Source organism: Leishmania infantum, chromosome 30, assembly GCF_000002875.2.
Source record: "Leishmania infantum JPCM5 genome chromosome 30".
NCBI classification, from domain to species: Eukaryota; Euglenozoa; class Kinetoplastea; order Trypanosomatida; family Trypanosomatidae; genus Leishmania; species Leishmania infantum.
The window spans coordinates 1,039,763-1,061,804 of NC_009414.2; the positions used below are offsets into that span (position 1 = coordinate 1,039,763).

A 22,042-nucleotide genomic window follows, 5' to 3' on the forward strand; every position below is an offset into this window, starting at 1 on the left:
ATACGAGCAACAAAAACAAGGAGGAATCACTTCACACCCGAGATTTAGGGCTGCCATGTCAGGATGAACGCTCAGCAGTGGCACAGAAGGAAAACACATCATGAAAGCACAAAGTTTTTGCCGCAGCAAGCAGCCTAAAACATAGACGGCACCCAACTCTGCATCACTTGCACAAAATTCATCCCTCCTTCTAGCCCGCGGCTGCGTCGCAGCGCCTGCACACCATCCGGAGACAATGGTTTCAGTTCTTGTAGTAGGTCGAAATCGAACTTCACAATCCACTTCAACGCTATGCGAAGAAAGAGGTTCACGTCCTCGGCCGGATACTCCTGAAGAAGCGGCAAAACATCACTCATCGCTTCTCCGGACAAAATGGAGCTGCGCAGGTGGTGGCACATTGCCGCCGCAACGAAGAAGGCGGCGTTTCTGATCTCGTCGCCGAATGAAAAAAGAAAGTCCCACACGCGCAGGCCGTCTGCTATGTTGAACTCCTGCGTAAACAAGAGCATGATCCAACGAAGTGCATAGTGCTCCGCATTAATGCCCAGATACTCGAGGTGTTGAAACAACGAGGGATCAAAAAAGCGCAAGACATTGTCAAACAGCCTCATCGTGCTGGTGAGCCCGCAAGCTGGGTCAAAGTCGAATGAGCGGCAGAAGTCGTCACCAAGGTACGAGAGAAGCGTTTGGAAACAAAAGAAGGTATCCGCCTCGACGGAGGCCGTAACATTCGATGCCTTACCTTCGGCGAAGGCGTAAAGGAGGTGAGCGACGTACTCGTTCATTCCTTGAACATATCCGAGTGATTTGTTTGCCATTGCTGTGCTTATTAGTATTCTGCGCAATGCATGCTGCGAGGGAGTGAAATGTGCAACCTCTGCCGTACTGTCATCTCGGCTGATTTCCAGTCGGCTCTCATCTGCAAGAAAAAAATTCAAGGATGGCATGGTGCGAGGCACGTCACCGTCGATGAAGCGCGAGACATCGCTCGGTTCAAACTTCGATGGCTCGGGTCCAAGACCGCAGGCCTCTAAAACACCATTGTACTCCTGGAGTCGTTCGGCTTCAATGGCAGCCCAGCGCTTTGTGGATGTCGGATAGAACCCCATTATAATTTTCCAACAATCAGGGCGCGCGCTTTCGTGCAAGCCGCGACGACAGCTTCTCGTGAGTGCTTGAAAATCGATGGTCTCCGCATTCAGAATGTGATCGATGTTCAGATCCATGTTGACGGTGGAGACACTACCAGAGGTCTGGCGACCGCGCAAACGTATAAGAAGCAAAACCACACAAGAAGTGTTCCTCCTTTTTTCAAATGTCAGCAGAACTTGTGTTCCCGTCAGCCAACTACTTCGTATTTGTCGTTGGCACCTCACTAGACGGACTGTGATCGGTGATGCGTCCTTTGGAACTCAAGAGGCAGATATGCATGGGGCAGCTGAGTGCTAATCTTTCGCATCTGTCGGTCCCTATCAATATGGCACAGCTCATGCAACATCACTCCTGCAATATGCGGTGTGCGGCAATCGACGCCTCAAGGGTAAATCAAGAGAGTCAAGCGATGAAGCGAATGAGAAGTTTAAAAAGTGCAGCATAGGGTCCTTACCATCAGCGCTAGTGGAGCATGTCGGCTTTGAGATGAGTCATTTGTAGCCGCTATGACGAACACTGGAGGCCTCAAAGGAGTCGCGCTCGAAAGCTCTGTGATAACGCATTACTTTGAGGGCACCTAAAAGAAGACATCAACCTTTTATTTTGCCTGCTTTGAGAAGTTCGAGAGAAACGGGGAGCACGCATCCGCAAGATGAGAGGAAAAAAAAGATACAAACAGCGCAATCACCGTGCACTACCCCATCTCCATTGTGAAGGGACAACTTAAATGAGGAAAGAAGGCCAAGAAACAGCGAAAGCCCGCTGGATACCTTATTCGCTCCTTTAAGCTTCATATCGGTGAAAGAGAGTCCTAATTGGTTATTCTACGCAAGACTCTTACACCCTGCTGCTCGAGCACCGTGCATCAGTTGTTGCTATTTTGTTCGCGTGTGCTCCTCTTGCATCCTGATTATGGAAAAGGGTTCACTGCATCGAGGAAAGATATGACGGTTCGTGTGAAGCTCGTCTGCGTGTCGATGATAGGGTATACCAGAGCCATGCGACCATCTGGGAGGGCTACGTAGGCTCGGCGATCAATCCTGTCGTACGTCTTGGGGTCCTCGTCAGCGAGGCTCGAGCGATAGTACGACTGCTTGGAAACGATAGCGCAGACTGCGATCATGAATACAATAGTGGGGGCGTGAAAGGCCAATGCGTGCACGCGGCTCGTGTAGGTCTGCGGGAGCAACAGGCTCCACAAAGGGCGCTTAACGGTGGCGGGCATTTTTCAGGTGGAAACGAAACCAAACTCACTGGTCTTGCTTTTGTTCTGCATGTTGTCATGCATCCAGATAAAAGATCGAGGGAATAGAAGCGACGACAGTTGAGAGAAGAAACAGAGTGGGAGAATGGTTGCTGCGACAAGCGGAATGCATTGCACCAAAGAAGAGGGAAAAAGAGCACCAAGCAAAACAGCGGCTGCCTCAGCAGAGCACAGATTGCCGATGAAGCAAAACATCATAGCCCTAGTGTGCGTGTGCCCACGCGAAACAGGTGGTCGAATAATGTTGCTATTTCATAGATGAACATACGCGAAAGAAGGAACAGTATCAAGTGCTTTTCAGACGAGGTGCGCTGTGGTGAGCGTACCCGAATCAAGTAGAAAACAATAACACATCCTTGTGTATGGGGGGAAATACGTGTGTGAAGCTTGAATACCAATCACGCTTCTTTTTTTTCCATTGTCACTGAATTGTGTCATCCCACTTTCAGGATTTTTTTTTACATCGGTGGGGAGTTGGCCCTAATCAATGAAAAAGAAAGGTGCGCGATGATTGTACATGAAGCTCACGCGCGCGTAAAGAAGAGCTTTACGGTCTCACGATCATTTTCCTTGTTTACCACATTGTTCGAGGCGCGAAGACGCCAGCCCTCTTCCTCAAGGGACTGAAGAATCACAAGGAAAACCGAGGACTTGTGGAGCTCGTCGCAGAAGTGCTGATTCAGATCCATACGCCAGTGATCAGGATTCGAGAGAAAGATGAACTTGGCTGGATCCTTGCTAGGATTCACAGCGGTCGACGTGGCAAGGGGGAGTTGAGCCTCCATTGCGCGCACGGTGTCTTCGCGGATGGTGGAGCCGAGCAGCGTGATAGTCGGCGGGTTGAAGGTGCAGGAGACACAGAGGTTTGGCATGGTGAAAAGTGGCGAAGAAGGCTTTTAGCGGGTAATGGTGACTCGACTTTGGGAAGGATAGAGCGAGATGAAATAGAAAGGCGGGTGATAAGGGAAAGGGTGATTGAGAAACAGCAGTGCGCAAGTGCAAAACAAGGGACATTCGCCTCCGATACTGTGTTCTCTAGAGCGCAAATCTAGACAGAGACGTTAGTTCTTTCCCACCGCTTTGCTGCAACATCTAGGAAGGTTATTTTTAAAAAGTGACGAAGAATAGGCGCCTCACACCTTCGCTCCACCAAATGGCACTTTGAGGTTTGAAAATGAGCTGCATGTCGCTGGTGCTGTTCGCATGGTAAACGCAGTGCTACCATAAAGTGAATTCTGATAACCAAACGATATCATGTGAGAAGAAAAGGCGATATTGTGCTACCTTCAAATTCACTTGCTGACACAACGCGATTGTTACGAAGCGTCATATATATATATATATATATATATATATATGAATTCATAGACCACATTAGACAACCAGCACGATCACCTACAAGAAACTCAGAACAATGCAGAGATATAATAAAGGAAAACAGGACAAAATACTAATATTTATTTATTGGTGTTGTTATTATTACTCCCTAACCCACTAAAGGTGAAAAAAAAAATAATCAAGTGACACGCAGCATAAACACACACACACGCACCCACAAAGCACAGCTTGGGTAAATGAGCTCATAAACAATCATGAGAGTTAGGTCAGTCGAAGTTCGTGCAAGACGTTCGATCTGTCGGCATTGACGGAGGGAGCAGCCAATGGCAAAGAGATAGGAAAGAGGATAATTGTTGTTATATGCGATGCATCGATTTCCGATGAGGCGGCATCACAAACGCGAGATCTCGCTCTCCACACGACGAACTAATACTCCGTTACCCTGCCAAATCAATCTGTCTTCTTTATCCACTCCTATTGAAGAGGATTTGGATTGGTAACCCAACTATGCGATGGGAAGAGGAAACTGAAGAGAGGAAAAGGCAACAGTGGATTAGCTGCGAGTTCACTTGCTGACGCAACGTGTTGCTTCGAATGCATCACGTATCGACGAAACGCGCGATTTCCCACGAGACCATGAGCGAGCCATCAATCTATCAGCACAGTGCTTTCCATCTGCCTTCTTTACATTCAGAGATGAGAACAACTTTTGCTTTCAACACTGTCAGTACCGTGTCAAGCTCCTTCCCACGTCCAGAGTGTCGCCTGTCCGAGCCCCACGTTTCCTCGAAAACGTGCCGGCTGGATTGAGGGCGCTCGAGAATATAGAAGTGCACTACCTTGCTTCCACGTTGCTGAAAAGGGTCGTTGGTGAGTCTGAATAGAGCCACCAACTCCAAAACGCGCGGAATACCTCAGAAACCCTTGTACGTTATCAATGCAGGTACAATGGGAAGGAGGTCAGTAGCAATGGCTACCTCAATAAAAATAAGGAAACAAAAGAGTACCTGGTAACGGAGTACTTTTCCATTGAAAGCTGCAACTTCGCTATGGGTCATACGGAGCTGCAAACCATCCTATCCGATCCACGTCCAGTCATAGTCCTCCCCAAGGAGAGTTCCACCTTTTATTTCCGATGCGCAGCAGCCCGGTATCATCTGCCTCTAGAGGTGGTTCGCGATTTGGGGCGGTGAGCAGATTAACTACGCCAATACGTAGTAGCCCCTTGCCTACCATGTCGAGAAGCTCGGCCTGCCTAGCTGGCGGCGATGCAATCACGATGCTGTCAAGACATGGTATGATGCTGCGCAAAATATCGATATCACCCCACACCCGTGTAATCGACTGGCTCACCGTCACGCCCCATCTTCCCCTTGTTGGAGTTGTGCGCAGTCGGTCGTATTCACCACTCCTCCGGATAATGCACTTCGCTCTCCTATTCCCAGGTAAGAGGACAGCGTCGTAATACGCATCGAAATCCAGCGCGCAAACGCCACTTGCGCCTGTTCAAGATATGCCCGCTTTCTTTCCGAGTCGGGCAGGTCAGGCGGGGGGCAGCACTCGCTGGTGCAGACAGCGCTCAAAGTTCAACTCTGTTATGCGTCTGTGTCCGCCTTCCTTTTCCTCGACCGCAAACGTATGCGCGCCGTGCGCGTCACGCCCAAGAGATTACTCGCGCATCATTTCATCCTTTTGCGCAGGTTCCAGCCTGCCCATCTGCACGACTCTAGTGAGATATGCGCCTGCCTTCCTGCAGTTTTCTGAAGGTGCGTGAAGCTCGCAGAGCGGCCAAGGCCTATCGAAGCATGGGGCGCTAAGCGCAGTTGCAGAACCTTTCGGAGTTATGATGCCGCGCTTCCATCCTCACAATTCTCTCTTCATCGCACAACCTTGTCGCCTTTTTTTGGGGGGAGGGGGGGGGGGCAGGGGGCATCCCTCCACTCGCGGCGGCGCCAGTGGAACTTTCCCTCCTTTTTCACGAAAAAGGCGCAGCAACTGCGTTTCACTAATCGCGAGGTCCTGCTGTTCTGGGGCACTTGCTCGTAGCTCCTCTCCTCCCGTGGAGGACCGCGGCAACGACATCCCGCGTGGCCACGTCCTTCATCGTAAGATGGCGGTCAATACACCAGGCACCGCCGCAGCGTTACGTAGGACCCGTCCTGCACGTCGGCTGGTCCGCTGAGAGTGCGCCGTCTGCCATGCGCCTTGCAGCACCTTTTCTCGCTGAGGCAAGTCCGCGCCGCTGCCCCGACTCCTGCATCGCTTCGCGCAAAAAGCCTCCCGTATGCCAGAGGCATGAAAGGCGCGTTCGCCACCCCCACGGTTTGTCCTCCATCTCCCAAGAAGCCCGCCGCGCTTTTTCTTTTGTGCTGTCGAGATCTTGGGTGGCGATGTGGCGTGTGCCTTTCTGTTGCGCGCTAAAGGGGCTGCGGGGGCAGAACCATCCGCTGCTCCTCGCAACGTCACACTCCCAGCCCTTGGTGCCGTTGCTTCTTTCGGGTGCGCCGCGGGGCACCATCGGGGGGGGGGCCGCCGGCCTACGACCCCCCCCGCAACGGCGGAGAAAGCCACAGACTTGGCACGAGGGAGGGTGTGTTTGGCGCGTGCGAATGGGCCGCGGGTGGGATTCGGGCCTTGCCGCGTGGAGGCCACTTCGCCCGTTCGGTTCCTTCAGGGGGTGATTCGCCACCGCTTCTTATTGCGCTTTTGGGTCTCACCGGTGCTGCGCGCCCCTCCCGGCCATGCGGAGGCCCGCTGCTGCTCAGCCCTCCGCGCCGCTGTGCGGTGGCATGTGCTTCGCCCGCCCGCTAGAAGGGGTCGTCCCTCGGGCCCGCGTGGTGGGCGGGTGTCGAGGCTCCTCCGCGCAGAGGGGGGGGAGGGGGCGGGGAGGGGCGGCTGGGCCCGCTCGCTAAGTATGGCGGGTCTGGGGTTGGAACTCCCCCGCGTAAGCCCACGCGCAGGCTACGGAGATCCCCAAAAAAGCGCCCCAGCCCCGCCACGCGACGTCTTGGGTGGAGCCCTGCTTCGGCCAGTCGGTTGGAAGCGGCGTCCTGATTCATCTTCCAGTCGTTTCGCTTGGCAATGCGCATCGGCGCCGTGGCCGCCGGCAGACGGCACAGGCTCCGAAATGTCGCCTTTCATATTTGGCGGTCATGCCCGCAACAAACGGCGCGTGTTTCTCACCATGCCTGCCGCCACCCTTTTGCGCTGCCCCCCCCCCGTCGATGCTTCCACCACGGCGTTGGCCAGTACGGCTGCGAGCTGCCCATAGAGCGTGCTCACAGGCATCCGTGACGCCGGCGGCCCAGCCATAAACGCCCGTGGTTCTCTCGGGGTGCTCTTTGGATCCAGCGATTCAATCCATAAAAGCAGCCAGCACAGAGTTGCTTCAGCGTGGGCAAAGTGCACTCTTGTCTTCCCCGCGCCTGTAGCGCGCTACGGCCCTTTGTGGTGATAATTTCGGGCGAGGAGAAACTGAAAATGTGGCGCAAATCTGTGTGCGCGTGCCTCAATGATGCCGAGTTCTTCGAACTCAGGCTCAGCTGCTCCCCACCCTCGGGTGAGCAGTGGCCCAGGCATCCGATGACTGCGTGGGAACGTGGGAAAAAAAACGCGTCCATACAGCGACACTCTCGCTGTTATTTGGGCCGCTGAGGCATACGACGGCAGCATCGGCGGCGCGCCGCGAGGCACCAACGTGGTTCTGAGGCATGCGTGCCCCGCAAGGTCGAGCCGAGCTCGACGTTCGGGGTCTGGCCTTACCCGAGGTCACCGCTGGCGAGCCCCGGCCGCCACTCTGCGCGGCTTTTTCGCTGCATCGAGGGGGCGCAGGCGGCGCGGATGACGCGGGCAAGTCTTGATCAGCCAGCCCCCGCCCCCTGTCTTGCGACCGCTCCACCAAACCCGGCTGCTGGAGCAGGACAGGCGCGCGCGTATGTTGCAGGATGATGTGGCTGCGCGATCGAGCCAAAATCCTGCATTCATGTGCCCGAGACGAAAGAGTCCTCGCTGCATCGGCCCATTGCGCGGCCGAGACGCATCGAGCTTCTTCGAGTCACCACCACCGCGGAACCATACCCCCGGGCTCTGCAATTCATGAGGCATCTGGCCGTTGTAGGCCGACATGTCCATAATGCGCTTGTGTGGTGTAGAGGGTGACCGGAAGGCTGTTGATGTGAGGCCCGAAAGGCCTTGTGTGATCGGCAGGGCTCATCCCCAGGGGCGTGTCTCAGTTGTGGGACACAAGACTCTGGGGTGAGGTTGCTGGCTAGAAGAGTCTGGAGCAGCATGATGCCGTCCACGCGCAAATCCTCTCTCCCGTAGATGATCGACGCGAGAGGCGCCTCTTCAAGCAAGAGAGTCGCTCGCTGCGCCTGGTCTTTTCAAGACGCGCTTCAGACTCTCCTCACATACGACCATGACCTCGTTAGCCGGCTCCGCGTCAAGGCTCTTACCCCTCAGCTTCTGTACGTGCGGATTCCGTGCGCGCAGGAAAGCACGGCATGCCACCACGCGCGGTGCCGCATGCTCTTCCATCAGTCGCGCGCAGCCCTCGTCCACATTGGATCCCCGTCTTGCAAGAGGCGCCTGAGCGTTCTAGGCGGACCAACTTCTCACTGGGCAGTGCTGTGTACACCCTCAGCTTCGTCTCGAAGACGGACGTCGTGGACATCTTGAAGGGGGTGGGGTCTGTGTCGACCTGAAAGGAGAGGGAAGAGGCTCCGAGAGTGAGGCGAGCGAAACGCTCTGTGGAGCAGCCAAAGGGCGACGAAAGGTGGGAGCGTGTGGGGAAGCAGAGGTGATAACATGCCGTGCGTTGCCCTCCTACGGAAGTAACCTCACTAACGCGAGATGTCGCTCCCCACGCGTTTAGTCGGCGGCGGCTTAGCGTTGCAAAGGGGTGGGCGGAGAAAGCGAAGAGAAGCGACACCAAATCCCTGGGGAGGAAGGGAAAGCCGAAGACAGGTGAAAGGCGGAAAGGCAGGCAGGGCCGCAGCATGCTGTCCTGCAGTGCGGTACTAGAGAGCACGTGCCGATAGACGTTCCCGACCGAGATGCGGACGCCGAAAGGGCAAGAGAACGAAGAAAGAGGAGGGAAGTGACTTCTTTCCACGCTGTGAGCGACCCGGCCTCCCAGGGGTGTCGTGTGCGTGTGCTTCCCTTCTGTGATCAACAAAAAAAAACCGCGTCTAGTGCGCCGCGGTAAGTGTGCGCCGACTTGATCACGGACCTGCAACGGCTCAATGGAACAAGGCGAGAGGTGAAACGCGTTGGTGGTACCTTGCGCATCGGGCATTTTTTTCGTCTGTCTCATTTCAGTTCCGCCACATCGTCACACATCGGCTGCTGCCACCACTTCGTTGGTGACGGCGTCCCGCACAAGCAGCTCCATCTCCTCGGCGGCCTCGTCGTACCTTACCCCGACTACCTCGTACCCTGTCAGGGCGGTGCCGGCGTCGTTGCCAGCTTTCCCCGGCCGCGGCCATGAGGCACCTGGCTTTACCCCGAAGAGGCCTTGCGTGAGCCACACAGAGTTGTCGTAACGATCGTCACCGATGATGTTCATGTACCGCCGCGGATCTTCTTTGATTGTCAGAGAGCTGCCCGGAACGGGCCCGTTGTAGTCGAGTGCCACGGTCCCCAACGGCAACACAGGGCAGCCGAGCAGAATGGGAGCGAGGCAAGCGGCTGGTGCGCCAGATGGGTGCCACATGAGCGCAGGCATTGTCAAAGACGTAAGGCGGTCCACGACGCCGACGCTAACGGCGACGCCATAGCGGCTCAGCACCTTCGTCCCGTGCCGCATGTTTGCCCCGAAGACGTCGGCTACCTCGGTGGTGATGTCGAGGTACCGCTTCGTGGCGTGCGCGCTACCGCAGTGGTAAGGGAAGTCAAGCTGCAAAGCGCCAGGGTGCAGCCGCGAGCCACACTCCAGCACGCGAGCCATGCCCGCCAAGGAGAAGTGCCGACGGCGGGCGAGTCTGTAGAAGGCGTCCAGGACACCACGCGGCGATGCGGAGGGCGTGGGCGAGTTGTTTGAAGCAGTAAGCAGGTCCCTGGTGACTGCCTCTATCAAGCAAACGGAGCCAAGGGATGACGGGGTGTCTCCCGCTGCAGGTGGAAGTGGCGGACGCAGGCGAGCGCGGCCGCGCACCAGTTCCTCCTCCGACACGACAAACCCGCCAGGAAGTCCAGTGGTGTGGACGACAAGCTTGCTCTTCAGATCCGCTTCGCCATCACCGTCGTCGCAGGAGCCAATGATGGTCAGTGGTACCGTCAGGTCTGCGCCGACCTGCAACGCACAGAGCAGTCCCTCCTCCGTGATGGGAAGGGGCTGGCAAAGGATGTCCTGCAGCTGTGACCGCAGCGGCGACAGCAGTGCGCGTGACACAGAAATCATGCGGGTGGCTAGAGCTGCGGCACTCGCGCCGCTACCCCCGCCTCGGCCGCGCGTCAGGAGCGGGAACGCCGTGTGGGGCGCACTCATCTCACTCTCTTTCCACTGGAGCGCTATGGGAGGAGAGGCGGGGGAGGGACCAGGATTGGGACCGTGCTGAGTACCGTCACTGTTGCCACGCTTCGAGTGGCTCAGCGTGTATCGCGTCTACCGCGCGTGAAACGGCAGATTGAGGTCGGCGGCGCAACGTCCCTAACAGACCGATAGAGAGAACAGGCGGTACAGAGGCGATGCAGAGTGGACCGAAAAGGAAGAAAGGTGCATCTCTCGAGTACTGACGAAGGACCCCAGCGCCCCGGCGCCGGCAGGTCGACTTGCTAGCCGTGGTACTTGCAAATCCGCGATCTCTCTCACACGCACAGAGAGAGAGGGCAAGGGCAGGGCAATGGAACTGAAGGTTCGCCATCGCCGCCACTCTCGCTTATTCATTGCTTCACATGACCTCACACATGTGTTACTTGCAGAGCCAAAGAGGGCGTGGCTCGTCTCTCTTGTAAAAATGCGAAGCGTGCGAGTGTGAAGCCGTCCGAGAACAGAAGAGGCACAGAGAGTAATCAAGCCACAGCTATGGACACCCCGCGTCTACTCACGATGCTAAGCAAAATCGGGGGGGGCAAGGAACAAGAGAAATGGGCGAATAATGGCAAACATGCAAGGCCGCGGCCAGCAGTGGCTATGCGCAGCAGTATCCGACCAATACTGCGGGGGAACAGAGAAGCACAAGAAACAAAAGAAAAAAAAAACCACAGCGTGGAGCACTGTAGGAGAGGAAGCGGATGCGAGGGCAAGGGAGAAGAGGCGGCTTCGGCGCCCCTAGCTTCCTCAGTCGTCCATCGACCACGGCAACTTTGCCTCGAACGGCTCTTCGTCACTGCCGTCAGCCTTGTTGCTGTCGGGGTCAAGAGAACTGCCGCTGGCTGATAGCCTCAGCTCGACAGGGCTGCTGCCCCCAGTACCTACCTCCGTGGATGGCTCTTCACATTGGGCAGGCGAGTCCTGCCTCGCAGACGCCGGTGCCGCCGATGTGGGGGATGACACTACCCCCTTGGGGCTTCCAGAACCACTGGGTGGGCGATCAGCATATGCTTCGAGAACTGCCTTGACGTAGTCGTTGCACTTGACCAGCGCGTGAAACAGTGTGCCGGAGTGCGAGTCCAGCAGGGTGCCTTCACTGTGCTCCGCGGGGGCAGCGCAGATGTCTGCGATGAGCCGTGACAGCTTCACCTTGTGGTACTGACAGCTGTCGAACACCGAGGCGCCGAGGGCCGTCGACGCCTCCTTCCGCTGTATCAGACTGCTGAGCAGCTTCACGTTCCCGCCCGCCAGCTCAATCTCCTTCCTGACCCGCTCTTCAGTTTCCTGCAGCCACACGAACTTCTCCTGGATGACTTCGTACTGCATGCAGGTATTGTGCCAGTACTTTGCGTTGTCCTTCAGATGAATCACCTCTTCTTCGAAGTCTTCATCCACATCGTCATTTTGGCGGGCATCGCCTCCTCCTTCATGTTGCGCGCTTCCAACGGCTTCAGACTTGGGCGCCTCTGGCTTCCTCGCCGCCGCGGCAATATCGTGCAACGGCTGCGGCAGGCGTGACAGGGTCTGCATCAATGTCAAGAGCTGCCCCGCGTTGGTGCACTGCCGGTATAAGTTGATGCGCCATCCAATGTTCAACCAGTAGTCTTCGTCCGAGGTGAAGCGCGGCACAATGTAGGACCGTACCTGATACACCTCGTAATGCTCTTGAATGTACTTCACCAGGTCTGCGGCAGGGGTGTAAGCGTCCCCGGTCCGCTCGAGCAGTTTCGCAGCCAGAGCCGCTGGCGCTTCGGTGCTGTTACCCGTTGGTGTGGGCGCTGACAAGTCGTTTTTTCCAGGCGGTGGCGGGGCTTCGAGGAGGTGCGCGACGGTCGTCTTCATCTCCTCCCACAGCGAGGCATCGGCGCGCAAGGTAGCTGGGGTAAGGGCGCACGTATTGGGGTCACGCAAAGCAGCCTCCACGCACCACACCCACTCCTCCTTGCTGCCTGCCCACGTGGCAGGTGGCGCCATGATGTCCGGCACGCTCAGCGTCTTTTCTTGCGGTGCTGCGGCCGCGGCGGCCGAGTCGGGGTTCACCGACACGCTCTCCAAAGCGTCCAGCACGCCTGTTTGTCGGACTACGTCGATGCCTTTGCTAGAGACGCTCTTGACAGCGTCGGCTGCAGACTCCACCCAGTCGTTCAACAAGGAGAACATCCGCCTGTCTCATGGGGCTTGGTGCGTGTGTAGGTATAAAGCCGAAAAAGGCTAATGCGCACCGCGCACACGCCCGTTCGCAAGCCCAAGAGACCAACAAAGAGAAGTAAAGGGGGTAAGGGAGCGAGAGACGGATAATGGGAGGAGAGAGGTGTGTGTGTGTGGGGGGGCTTGCAACGCTTGTCCGCACACGAACGGCCAGCTTTTCAACGCCGACGACTTGACGATTCAGTTTTGTCGCGGCAGCCATCATTGCTAGCGTGTTGGTGAAGGTGTAGGGAGGGGTGTGAGATGCGCACATACGCCATGTGATGGGTGAAGAGTCCTGCACAGAGGTGACAAGGAAAGACGGCGGACAGCAGCAGCAGCGGCATACAAGAACAAAAGAGTACAACAAACAGCGCACGTGAAGAGAGATCAACACCGTCATCATGGCCTATAAAGCTCGAAGTCATGCTAGCGAAGGATTTGGCCAAGTGCATTCTTGTAATATCATGGCCCCACTGTGAGCGCGAGGACGTACACCCAAGCCAAATAGCGGTGCGCAACAAGGAAGCGGGAGGTGAAGCCGGCGGCTCCATGGAGTCTATGGGCCATGAACGCCAGGCGGCGACGCCCGAAGATCGGCACATTCTCCAAGTCCAGAGCCACGTCGTTGATTAGATTTTACGCCTTCTTGGCTGCCGAAACCATGACACTTCAGCGAATTGTGATGAAGCCGACGCGGGAGAGGCACTGCAGACCCGACAAGCACAGCCCCACACCGTACAGAGCAGCCGATGAGAGCCGCCGTGCGGCGATGCTGACGGTGGCGCCCATGATGTTACTCACAGCAACCTTCTTTTGAGAACTTAGTCACGTGAGCCTCTTCCGGAAAAGCGCCGCCGGGGCATGGCGGAGCTCAGCGCTCTTCTTGGCGGCTGGCTCGTTGCCACGGAGGGGCCTTGGCGGGCGCAGGAGAGGCGAGGAATCGTGGAGGCGCTGGGGAAAGGTGGCGGGATAGGGAGAGAATGGGTGGAAGGGGCAGGGTGGTCGTGGTGGTGGTGATGCGAAACAACACCTGTGCGCATGTCAGACAAGAGTTCATTGATGAATGAGAGAAAAGAGAGGATACGAGACACGATGAAGGCGCAAACACCTTGGCACGCGTTATCGAGCTTACCGCGGAGTACGCTTCCTATGTGATGTACGTGGCAAGAGTCTGGGATGACGCTGCTTCTATGCGTGTGTGGGCCACGCTCCTTTCTCTTCGTCTGGCACCTTTTTGCTCTGGCTGCGCCATCGGCACCGCGGTGGGGTGCCGTCAAGGCGTTCTGCTTTCTCGTGTTGTACGTGTGTGTGTTGGGAGGGGGCGGGGTGCTTAGCGGGTGCGCCGTTTTACACGTGGGGTCTTAGATATGCATCCGAGGTGTGGGTAGAGAGGGGAAGCGCTTGTGAGAAAATGGGAATGGCGCTTCCGTTCGATGTGCTGTGAGACACGGGAAGGAGGGAGGCTGGCGGCTGGCGTCAACACGGGACTACCTCCAGCGCCCACCGTCGTGACTTCCCCCTCCTTCCCCCGTCTTGCTGCTTCACGCATTCCGCAGCAGCCGCAACTAGTGCGACTGGAGGAAACGTAGAGCGATGGCGTCCACAGCTGGGCTGATGGCTCGCGTCACATGGCGCACCATCATGCGGTCCTGCGGGGTACGAGAGCGCCGTGGGATGCCTTGAAAAAATGCGAGCGATAGCTCCCACTGCCCTTGAATAGCGGCAGCCCAGAGGCCCAGGCGCTGGCTGTAGTTGTCCAGCGGCAATCCATCCTGCCGCGTGGCGTCGAGCACCGCAATGGCCAGATTCCACTTGCCAGCCGACACGCATGCTTTGACGGCGATGCGGTGGGCGAGGGGTGGTACCACCATGCGCGGCTGCGAGGACTTCGCCCCGCCGTAGACGCGCAACGCCGCTTCCCACTGCCGCGCCGCCACGCACGCTTGCATAACAGCGCACAGGGACAGCGGGTGTGGGTCGACGCGGACGTCATGGAGCTGGGCATCGAAGAGCCGCGTGGCAAACTCCCACTGCGCACCTTTGGCACACAGAAAGAGAAGCGCCATGGAAGTCTGTGCCGAAAGCAAATGCACGCCGCTGTCCATGAGCGTGGACCCGATGGAGAGGGCCGCCTCCCACTGCCCTGATTGCTCGCACAGCGTCACCAGCTCCGTCATGCCAGCGGTCAGCGAGGCGTCGTCCGCCTTCGACATCCACGAGAGTGCCTCCAGCGCCTTCTGCCACTGCTGAATCGCACTGAACGATCGCACCAGCGTGTGATAGGTTGAACCGACGGCGAGGCTGTCAATGAAGTCCTCCTTGACGGCCATGTCGTACACCGCCGCCGCCTCGCGCCACGCGCCGGCCTGGTCACACTGCGTTAGCAAGATGGCCACGGTGCGCTCGTTCGGCTTCACATCGGAGGCGCGCGCCATGTGCAGCAGCTGCAGCGAGGTGACCCACCCGGGTGACACCTCCATCAGCCGACAGAAGAAGTCCGCGTCGGCGGGCAGCAGCTGCGCGGTTTCCTGGGTGCGGTAGAGGCACTGCAGCATGTGCAGACACGTTTCCCACTGCCGCAGCGTGGCTGTTTGCATGACAAGCTGCTGCACAAGAACAGGATCGATGAGGGCACCGTGCGCCAGTCCCGATTCGAATAGCTGCCGCGCCTGCGCCGTTGCCCCACTCGCGGCGAGATACGGCACCAGAACGCCAAGAGAGTAGGCCTCGCCACACGGGAGACGGTGTTCGGCGTCCTGCGCCACAACCAAGGCTGCCGACCAGCTGCCGTGCTCTTCGGCCAGTACTCGAATCGCGTTGGTCACGTCTAATGCCCAACCTCGCGTGGCGCAGTGTCGGAGAATCGGGTTCACGTTGTCTGGCCGCAGGAGGGAGGAGAGAAACAACGGTGCTGGTGACTGCGGCAGGTACTCGCAGAAGTGCAGCGCTTCCTCCCAGTAGCCCGTGCGTTGAGCGGTGTGGCAGAGCACATGGAGCGACGAGGTTTTCACAAGCGCCGAGTCGGTCGACAGGGTGCTCCTGGCGAGCTTCCACACTCGCTGAGCGATGGGGATGTCCGTCGGTGCGCCGAAAGCCGTGGAGGCCCGATGCGATTGAGGGACCCCCGCATCTGTTTGGCGCCCTTTCGTGCCCGCCGCTGCCACCGCCCCAGGCTGAGCACCATCAGGTGACACAAAGCTGGTGCGTAGCACGGCCTGGGCAGCCGCGCTCGCAAAGGAGTGCGCCTGGGCGCGCTGGTGCTGTGCATACCGGGCAAAATTCACGACATCATTGTGCCCACCAGAGGCCGCCAAGGCTGAAGAGGATGATAAGGAAGAAGAGGATGCGGAGGAAGACAGCGTCGTTGTCGCGGCCGCCGGCGCTGTGGCAAGAGAGGGGGACGTTCCGGCCGAATGGTGACCGCGACGACGCACGCTGCGTGCTGCGTTCGAGGCTAGCGCCGTCAATCTGCGGTCCTCCTGCAGTGTTTCACTAAAAACGCGCCGCAGCACACCACAACAGGCGTTTACGTCGCCCGCCACCACCGTCTGAGCCAACAGCGCCGCCAGACCACCACCCGCTTTCATGGCCACCCGAGACCTTTACAAGCAGAGGTGGAAGGCGAGAAGAGCGCGGCACGTCTGACAGCGGGTGCGCCACCCGATAATGACCAGAAAAGAGGCGAAGGAGAGACCATCGTAATAGTGAAGGCATTGAAGAGGAAGGAGGAAGTGCGCAAGGGCGCAATGGTGGCAGGCAGGAGAGAGAGAAAGAGAGAAGGTCGTCCACGTCCATATGAAGCCTGCTCGAAGTTCAGAAAAAGCGAAACCACAGCGACAGAAGCACGGCCCACGATGAGAAGCCGACGAGGGCACAGATGGTCGCCTCCTCCTCGCCCCTTTCCAACGCAACTGATTCAGCCATCTTCGCGCTCTCGCGTGTTTATTTGTGCATGAGTTTTCGTGTGTGCCACATGCACGCAGCTTGTCTCTTATTTCTCTTTCCGTCTGTACCCATGCCCTAGACGGAGGGAGGGGGAGGGAGGAAGGGAGGCTGCCACAGCGGCTGCGCGCGCCACCCGCACGTAGGCGTGTGGACCTCCCTTTGTGTGAAAGCGCAATCAGCAATCAGCGAGCGCTCGCCTCACCTGCGGACGCGTCAACCCATCGCCGCGGGATACATACAACAAAGTCCTCAACAACACCCCGATTCACGCGCGCTCAACTTCTTTCCGCTGTCTCTTCTCAGCGGCGCGCATGGGTGTGACTGCGCACCATCCCTGCTCAACCCTCACGCATCCTTACGCTGGCGCCGCGTTCGCCGCTCTTGCAGCAGCAGCTGCGGATACCTCTCTGCTAGTGTCTTCGGGTACGCCACGCATGGTTAGCGACTCCCGCTCCGAGAGAGACGGGCAGAATACCTTCGCCCCATCCTCCACACGCTTCAGCACCGCGCCGGCGTCGCTCTCATACAACGCGCTCACCTGCTCAACCATATCCTTCAGCTGCCGCAGCACCGTGTCCTGCAGCAGGTTGGTGTCCGCCTCGATGCCTAGCTTGGCCCACTCGCCCTCGACGACCAGCTGAGCAGCGAGGTCCTCGGCGGCAGGGGCCCCAAGGAGAGGAAACAGGCGCAACAGCGGCACGACATGGCCTGTGCGCCACTGCTGTCGCGCTATATCCGGGGAGGTGTACAAATACTGGCAGCGGTACTTCAGGGCGGGGAACAGCGTTTGCTGCACACACACCGCAGTCGCGAGGTCGGCTGGCATCGTCGAGGTAGCCGACTGCGGGTCAAGACCGCTGTGCCGTGCCCAGTAGAGGGAGGCCCGCTGCAGGTACAGGGGGTGCGACCCCACCTTCCGGAAGACGTGCCCCCACAGCGCGCGCGAGAACGGCTTGTCTGCTGGCCACCCACACACCCGCTCGCCGGTGAAGCGATACAGGGCTGTGACGTCGACAGGACGGAGCTTCTCCACGGCGCCTACCTTGTTGTAGTCGGCCGGGATCATGCGCTGCAGTAGCTTCTGTTCTTTCCTCTCCAGCGCTGCACCTGTGCCCTTCGTGGCAGAGCCGCCGTCGCCAAAGACCATGGCCGCCAGCTCCTTTACCTTTGCCTCCAGCACCTCGCGCGGCAGGTACGCGCGGGCTTGCATTTCCGCATCCGGTACCCCAGCCACGTCCTCTTCCACAACACGCATCATGCACAGGTAGTCATGTGCCTCGAGAGCGGCGTCAGGGTTCAGCTCACGACGCCGCGGCACCCGACACGCCTTCTTGGCCTGCTGCAGAAGGTGCAGCTCGTATTGCAAGCGAGGCGTGATGGCCGCATTCACCTGCGCAAGGCACGTGAGCAGTGCACTGTCGGCCACCTTGGCCGCCTTGCCAGTCTCCATCAGTGTCAGCTGTCGATCCACCAGCTCGTCGTACAGCTGCCGTCTCACGTAGTAGACATGGGTGTAGCGCAGCAGCAGCTCCGGGTCACAGGAAGCGAGGTCGATCTCAAGAAACTCGCTGGCCTGCTCCTTCACGTGCTTGCGTGACGCGTACCACGGAAACACTGGCTGCACCTGACGCAAAAAGCGCTCTTCAACGGTGAGGTTCGGCAACGTGCCCAAAAAGACACGGTAGTTCGTTGTCGCCACATCGCCACACAGGCCGGGGAACACCGACATGAGTAATGGCGAGATGTGCGTGTGTGCCTGTGTGCTCTTGCAGGATTGACGGCGCTGCCCTTCTCCTGCGCTTTCCTTTTTTTGTTGTTTGTGTTTCAGCGGCGAAAGACAAAGCATGAAGGAAAAGTATGCACGTGAACACGGCAGGGCAAGGGAGGAAGGAGAAGAGGGCGATGCTGGCTCACGCGTATCAAAATCCTCTCGGAAAAGCACATATCTGCCCGCCAGCGGTGTGACCCTCCGCTTTTCCGCAGAAGAACATCACCGTCTGCTGACTCCGCGCAAATGCGTAGCATCGCTAGGCCTTGCGGAGACGAGTACCCCAGGGCCATACAGGTTTCGGATGCGTCGTGTTTTTCTTTGATGCATTTGCTTCGGCTTGTCTTGACGGGTGCCAAGTTGAGGGAGGGAGGGAGGGGGGGAGGAGGTCCACGCGCGCGCATGGCGCTTCATCTTTTACATTATATAAAAACGGGGAGGGGAGAGGGCAAAGAAAAAGGTGTAAAGAAAAGAGGCGTCGACGGAAAACAACATGCACGACGCGCAGGATGGCAGAGCGCGACGCGGAATGTGAGAGAGATGGTGATGGTGGTAGGGAAACGGGGGATAAAAAAGAAAAAATTTTTACCCCGTCGCCGTTTGGCGAAGGGCAAGCGACATCACAGTACTGACCTGTGCCGTCAGCGGTCTGCGCATTACTTTTCCCCATCCATGACTCCTCGTCGCCGCACCAGCCGTGGAAGTCCCTGCAGCAGACGCTGCCCTTCCTACGCCACTTTGGACTTCACCTTCCCATTCCGCTGCGCCGCCGTCCTTTTTATCCGTCTTACCTCCGCACCTCCGTGCGAGCGGAAGGGTGTGCGTGTGTCTTCATCGGCGGGCATGACATCTGTCCACACCGACACACCCACCCACGCATATACCAGGGCCGACGTAGAGCAGAAAGACGACCAAACCAAGGCAGCGCAGTGGCGCCTGGCGAACCTTACACACGCGCTCCACCACCCTTGTTTCTTTTTGAAGACGAAGAACCTTTTCTTTTCCCTTTTCCTTTGCGTTGCCTCACGATCTTTCACATTCGTACTCGCGGTACGCCTGCGTGCGCGGTGTCACGTCTCTCTACCTCCCCCTCCCACCCATCCCCACTCATCTCTGTGCTTTCTTGACGCATCCGTTCGCACAAAGGAAACGCGCACGCACCGGCGTCCCATACACGCAGACGTAACCCCACAACGGCCCTCGTCAGATGAACGAACACCCGAAGAGGGAAGGACGCTCGAAAAGAGGGAGACGCATCCGCCTAGGGCACACTCCTCAGAACGGGCGCCCCACTCCCCTCTCCTGTGATCAACCTTTCTCGAACGCGCGCACGTACGCCATCGGAAAATGCCACTTGTCTGCCAACTGTCTAGCACTGGGTTGCTCTCGTGCTGTGCATCCGGTGCTTCGGAGGCAGTCACGCCTTTTTTTTTGATTTTCATATTGGTAGTCGAAGAGCAAGGGAGCTTGTTTGGTGCCGTCGTTGGATGCGGTGGCCGCGTTTCTCTCGTACTCCGCCGTCTTCCGCTTGTGCGGCCTATCACGCCTTCTTCTTGTCGGTGCTGTTGCCCGGCTTGATGACGAGCAGCTTGCTGACCGAGGTGATCATGCGCGGCAGGCGGCCGTAGATCACTTGAGCGAGGTTCTCCATGAAGGTGAAGGCGACCGGGCTGATGGGGTACTGCAGAATCGACGGGATAGTCGTCTTCACCCCAGGGATGCGGTCGGTCGTCGAGGCACGCACGATGCAGTTGCCCCGCAGACCCTCGCGACCAGCAAAGCGGTCGAAGCCGCTTATCTTCACGCCACCAAACGGCAGCGACTGGCATAGATAGTTGATGCCAAAATCGTTGATGTTCACCATACCCGTGCGGATGCGATCGGCGATGGCCTGCGCGCGCGGGATGTCGGCGCTGAACACGCTGGAGCCGAGGCCGTAGGCGCACGCGTTGACCATCTTCACGGCGTCCTGGTCTGTCTTGAACTTCATAATGACCATCACGGGGCCGAACACCTCCTCCTGAGCGATCGGCATGTCTGGCGTCACGCCCGTCAGAATCGTGGCAGGGTAGAACTGGTCGCTCGTCGTCTTGCCGCCGCAGATGAGGGTGGCACCTGCCTTCACCGTATCGTCGACCAGCTGCTGGATCTTTGGGATGGCCGCCTTGCCCATCGTCATGGCGCCGAGGTCGTACTGGCCCTGCGAGGCGGGGCCCTGGGTGAGGGCGCGCGTCAGGCGAGTCAACTCGAGCACCAACTGGTCGTGGATCTTCGCCTGCACAAGAATGCGCTCGAGGCCGACGCAGTTCTGCCCGCAGTTCTGGAAGTTGCCGCGCATCACGACCGGGATCACCTGCTCCAGGTCAGCATCCTCGCAAATGATGGCCGGGTCCTTGCCGCCGAGCTCCAGCACAACCGGTGTCAGCGTCGCCGCGGCGTTGCGCATGATGATCTTGCCAACGCTAGGGGACCCGATGAAGGTGAGCTTGTCTACCGACGACACGACAGCCTCGCCCGTCTCCGCGAAGCCCGTGAGGAAGGACACGAGATCCGGCGAGTAGCCAAGCTGGCGCAGGCCGTCCTTCACGATAGACTCGTAGTAGGAGGCGTAGTAGGACGAATACTCCGACACCTTTCCGACGAAGGCGTTACCCGCGAAGAGGGCGGAGATCATGGGACCGTAGATATTGTGGAACGGGTAGTTCCACGAGACGATGGCGCCAATGACGCCGAAGGGCACATAGCGCACGCTGGCGCGCTTGTGGATGGTCATGAGACCGACATCACGCACCTCCTCTTGCAGCACCTCCTCACCGTGTGCTGCAGTCCAGCGCAGCTTCTCGAACGTGGTCAGCATCTCACCAAGCGTGCCATCCATCATCGTCTTGCCGCACTCCACGCAGGCCGTCTGGCAGATGAACTCCTGATGGGCGAGGATGTAGTCCATGAGCGCGAAGAGCAGTTTGCGTCGAGTGGAAAAGGGAGTGAGAGCCCAGACCTGCTGCGCTTTTCGGGCCTTCACCACCACTTCGCGCACCTCCGCCGGCGTGAACGCCTTCACGGTGCCGATGGGGGCGTTCGTGCCCTTATCATAGCACTGAATCTGGCCCTCGCCAGCGGAGCGGGGGTGGAGAGGTTCCGCGGCCGGCGCCGTCGTGAAGTTCACCTCCGGCAGCGGCACCTGAATCGTAGGCGCGGTGTAGCGGTCAAACGTCTGCGCCACGCACGCCCACAGCCACTTGAAGATGGTGTAGGCGCGCAAGAAGAGATCGACCATCAGCAAGTAGCAAAGAAACATTTTTTTTCCGTTACTTGGTGTGCGTGTGTAGGTGTGCACGGCTTTTGGTTTCGTATTCTCTTGCTGCTGCTGCTGCTGCAGACAGAGGCGCTCAGAAGTCCCTCTTGCTTGTCGGCGTTATCGATTCCGCCTTCTGCCTTTTCGATTTCGTTGGTGTGTTCTCGAGGCGTGGTAAGGGAAGGGAGAGCGGCGTCTTTTCACGCACACAGATACAAACGCGCGAACACGGAAAATGGAACCAACGTGGAGGAGAGTAGACAGAGAGAGCGAGACGGGCGGCAAAGGCAAGAAGAACACAGCAAAGGCCTTCTCCTCCGAACAACAACAAAAAAGGAAAACAAAGATGCTATGACGGGGTAAATACAAAAGGATGATGCACGGCTGCTGGCAGCGGCATTCATGCGTTTGTTGTTGACGTGGTGGGATAGGCATGTATGCACGCATAGAGTGCATGGCACGCGCGTGTGCCGTTTGTGTGCGTGTGCTCGGACAAGGGTCCGCGTTGAAGGTGTAGGTGGTGTTGGAGGAGGAGAGACAGAGAGAGAGTGTCGCCTA

General features: G+C 58.1%; 8 protein-coding genes across 8 annotated transcripts; all 8 read right to left on the minus strand.

Moving 5' to 3' along the window:
• Positions 1–134: 134 nt before the first annotated feature.
• On the minus strand, positions 135–1,109 carry LINJ_30_2850 (GTPase activator-like protein; the record flags this gene model as incomplete). Its single annotated transcript, XM_001467094.1, has 1 exon — positions 135–1,109. The coding sequence occupies one exon, from the start codon at positions 1,107–1,109 to the stop codon at positions 135–137; it is 975 nt and encodes a 324-aa protein (XP_001467131.1).
• A 953-nt stretch (positions 1,110–2,062) lies between these two features.
• On the minus strand, positions 2,063–2,377 carry LINJ_30_2860 (conserved hypothetical protein; the record flags this gene model as incomplete). Its single annotated transcript, XM_001467095.1, has 1 exon — positions 2,063–2,377. The coding sequence occupies one exon, from the start codon at positions 2,375–2,377 to the stop codon at positions 2,063–2,065; it is 315 nt and encodes a 104-aa protein (XP_001467132.1).
• Positions 2,378–2,940: 563 nt separating this feature from the next.
• LINJ_30_2870 (conserved hypothetical protein) lies at positions 2,941–3,288 on the minus strand (the record flags this gene model as incomplete). The annotated part of the gene is made up of 1 exon (XM_001467096.1): positions 2,941–3,288. One exon carries the CDS (start codon positions 3,286–3,288, stop codon positions 2,941–2,943), a length of 348 nt encoding a protein of 115 aa, XP_001467133.1.
• Positions 3,289–9,086: 5,798 nt separating this feature from the next.
• Positions 9,087–10,154, minus strand: LINJ_30_2880 (conserved hypothetical protein; the record flags this gene model as incomplete). Its single annotated transcript, XM_001467097.1, has 1 exon — positions 9,087–10,154. The coding sequence occupies one exon, from the start codon at positions 10,152–10,154 to the stop codon at positions 9,087–9,089; it is 1,068 nt and encodes a 355-aa protein (XP_001467134.1).
• Positions 10,155–11,033: 879 nt separating this feature from the next.
• Positions 11,034–12,446, minus strand: LINJ_30_2890 (conserved hypothetical protein; the record flags this gene model as incomplete). Its single annotated transcript, XM_001467098.1, has 1 exon — positions 11,034–12,446. The coding sequence occupies one exon, from the start codon at positions 12,444–12,446 to the stop codon at positions 11,034–11,036; it is 1,413 nt and encodes a 470-aa protein (XP_001467135.1).
• A 1,595-nt stretch (positions 12,447–14,041) lies between these two features.
• On the minus strand, positions 14,042–16,063 carry LINJ_30_2900 (conserved hypothetical protein; the record flags this gene model as incomplete). Its single annotated transcript, XM_001467099.1, has 1 exon — positions 14,042–16,063. The coding sequence occupies one exon, from the start codon at positions 16,061–16,063 to the stop codon at positions 14,042–14,044; it is 2,022 nt and encodes a 673-aa protein (XP_001467136.1).
• Positions 16,064–16,776: 713 nt separating this feature from the next.
• LINJ_30_2910 (conserved hypothetical protein) lies at positions 16,777–18,150 on the minus strand (the record flags this gene model as incomplete). Its single annotated transcript, XM_001467100.1, has 1 exon — positions 16,777–18,150. One exon carries the CDS (start codon positions 18,148–18,150, stop codon positions 16,777–16,779), a length of 1,374 nt encoding a protein of 457 aa, XP_001467137.1.
• A 1,579-nt stretch (positions 18,151–19,729) lies between these two features.
• On the minus strand, positions 19,730–21,487 carry LINJ_30_2920 (putative aldehyde dehydrogenase; the record flags this gene model as incomplete). Its single annotated transcript, XM_001467101.1, has 1 exon — positions 19,730–21,487. The coding sequence occupies one exon, from the start codon at positions 21,485–21,487 to the stop codon at positions 19,730–19,732; it is 1,758 nt and encodes a 585-aa protein (XP_001467138.1).
• Positions 21,488–22,042: the final 555 nt, after the last annotated feature.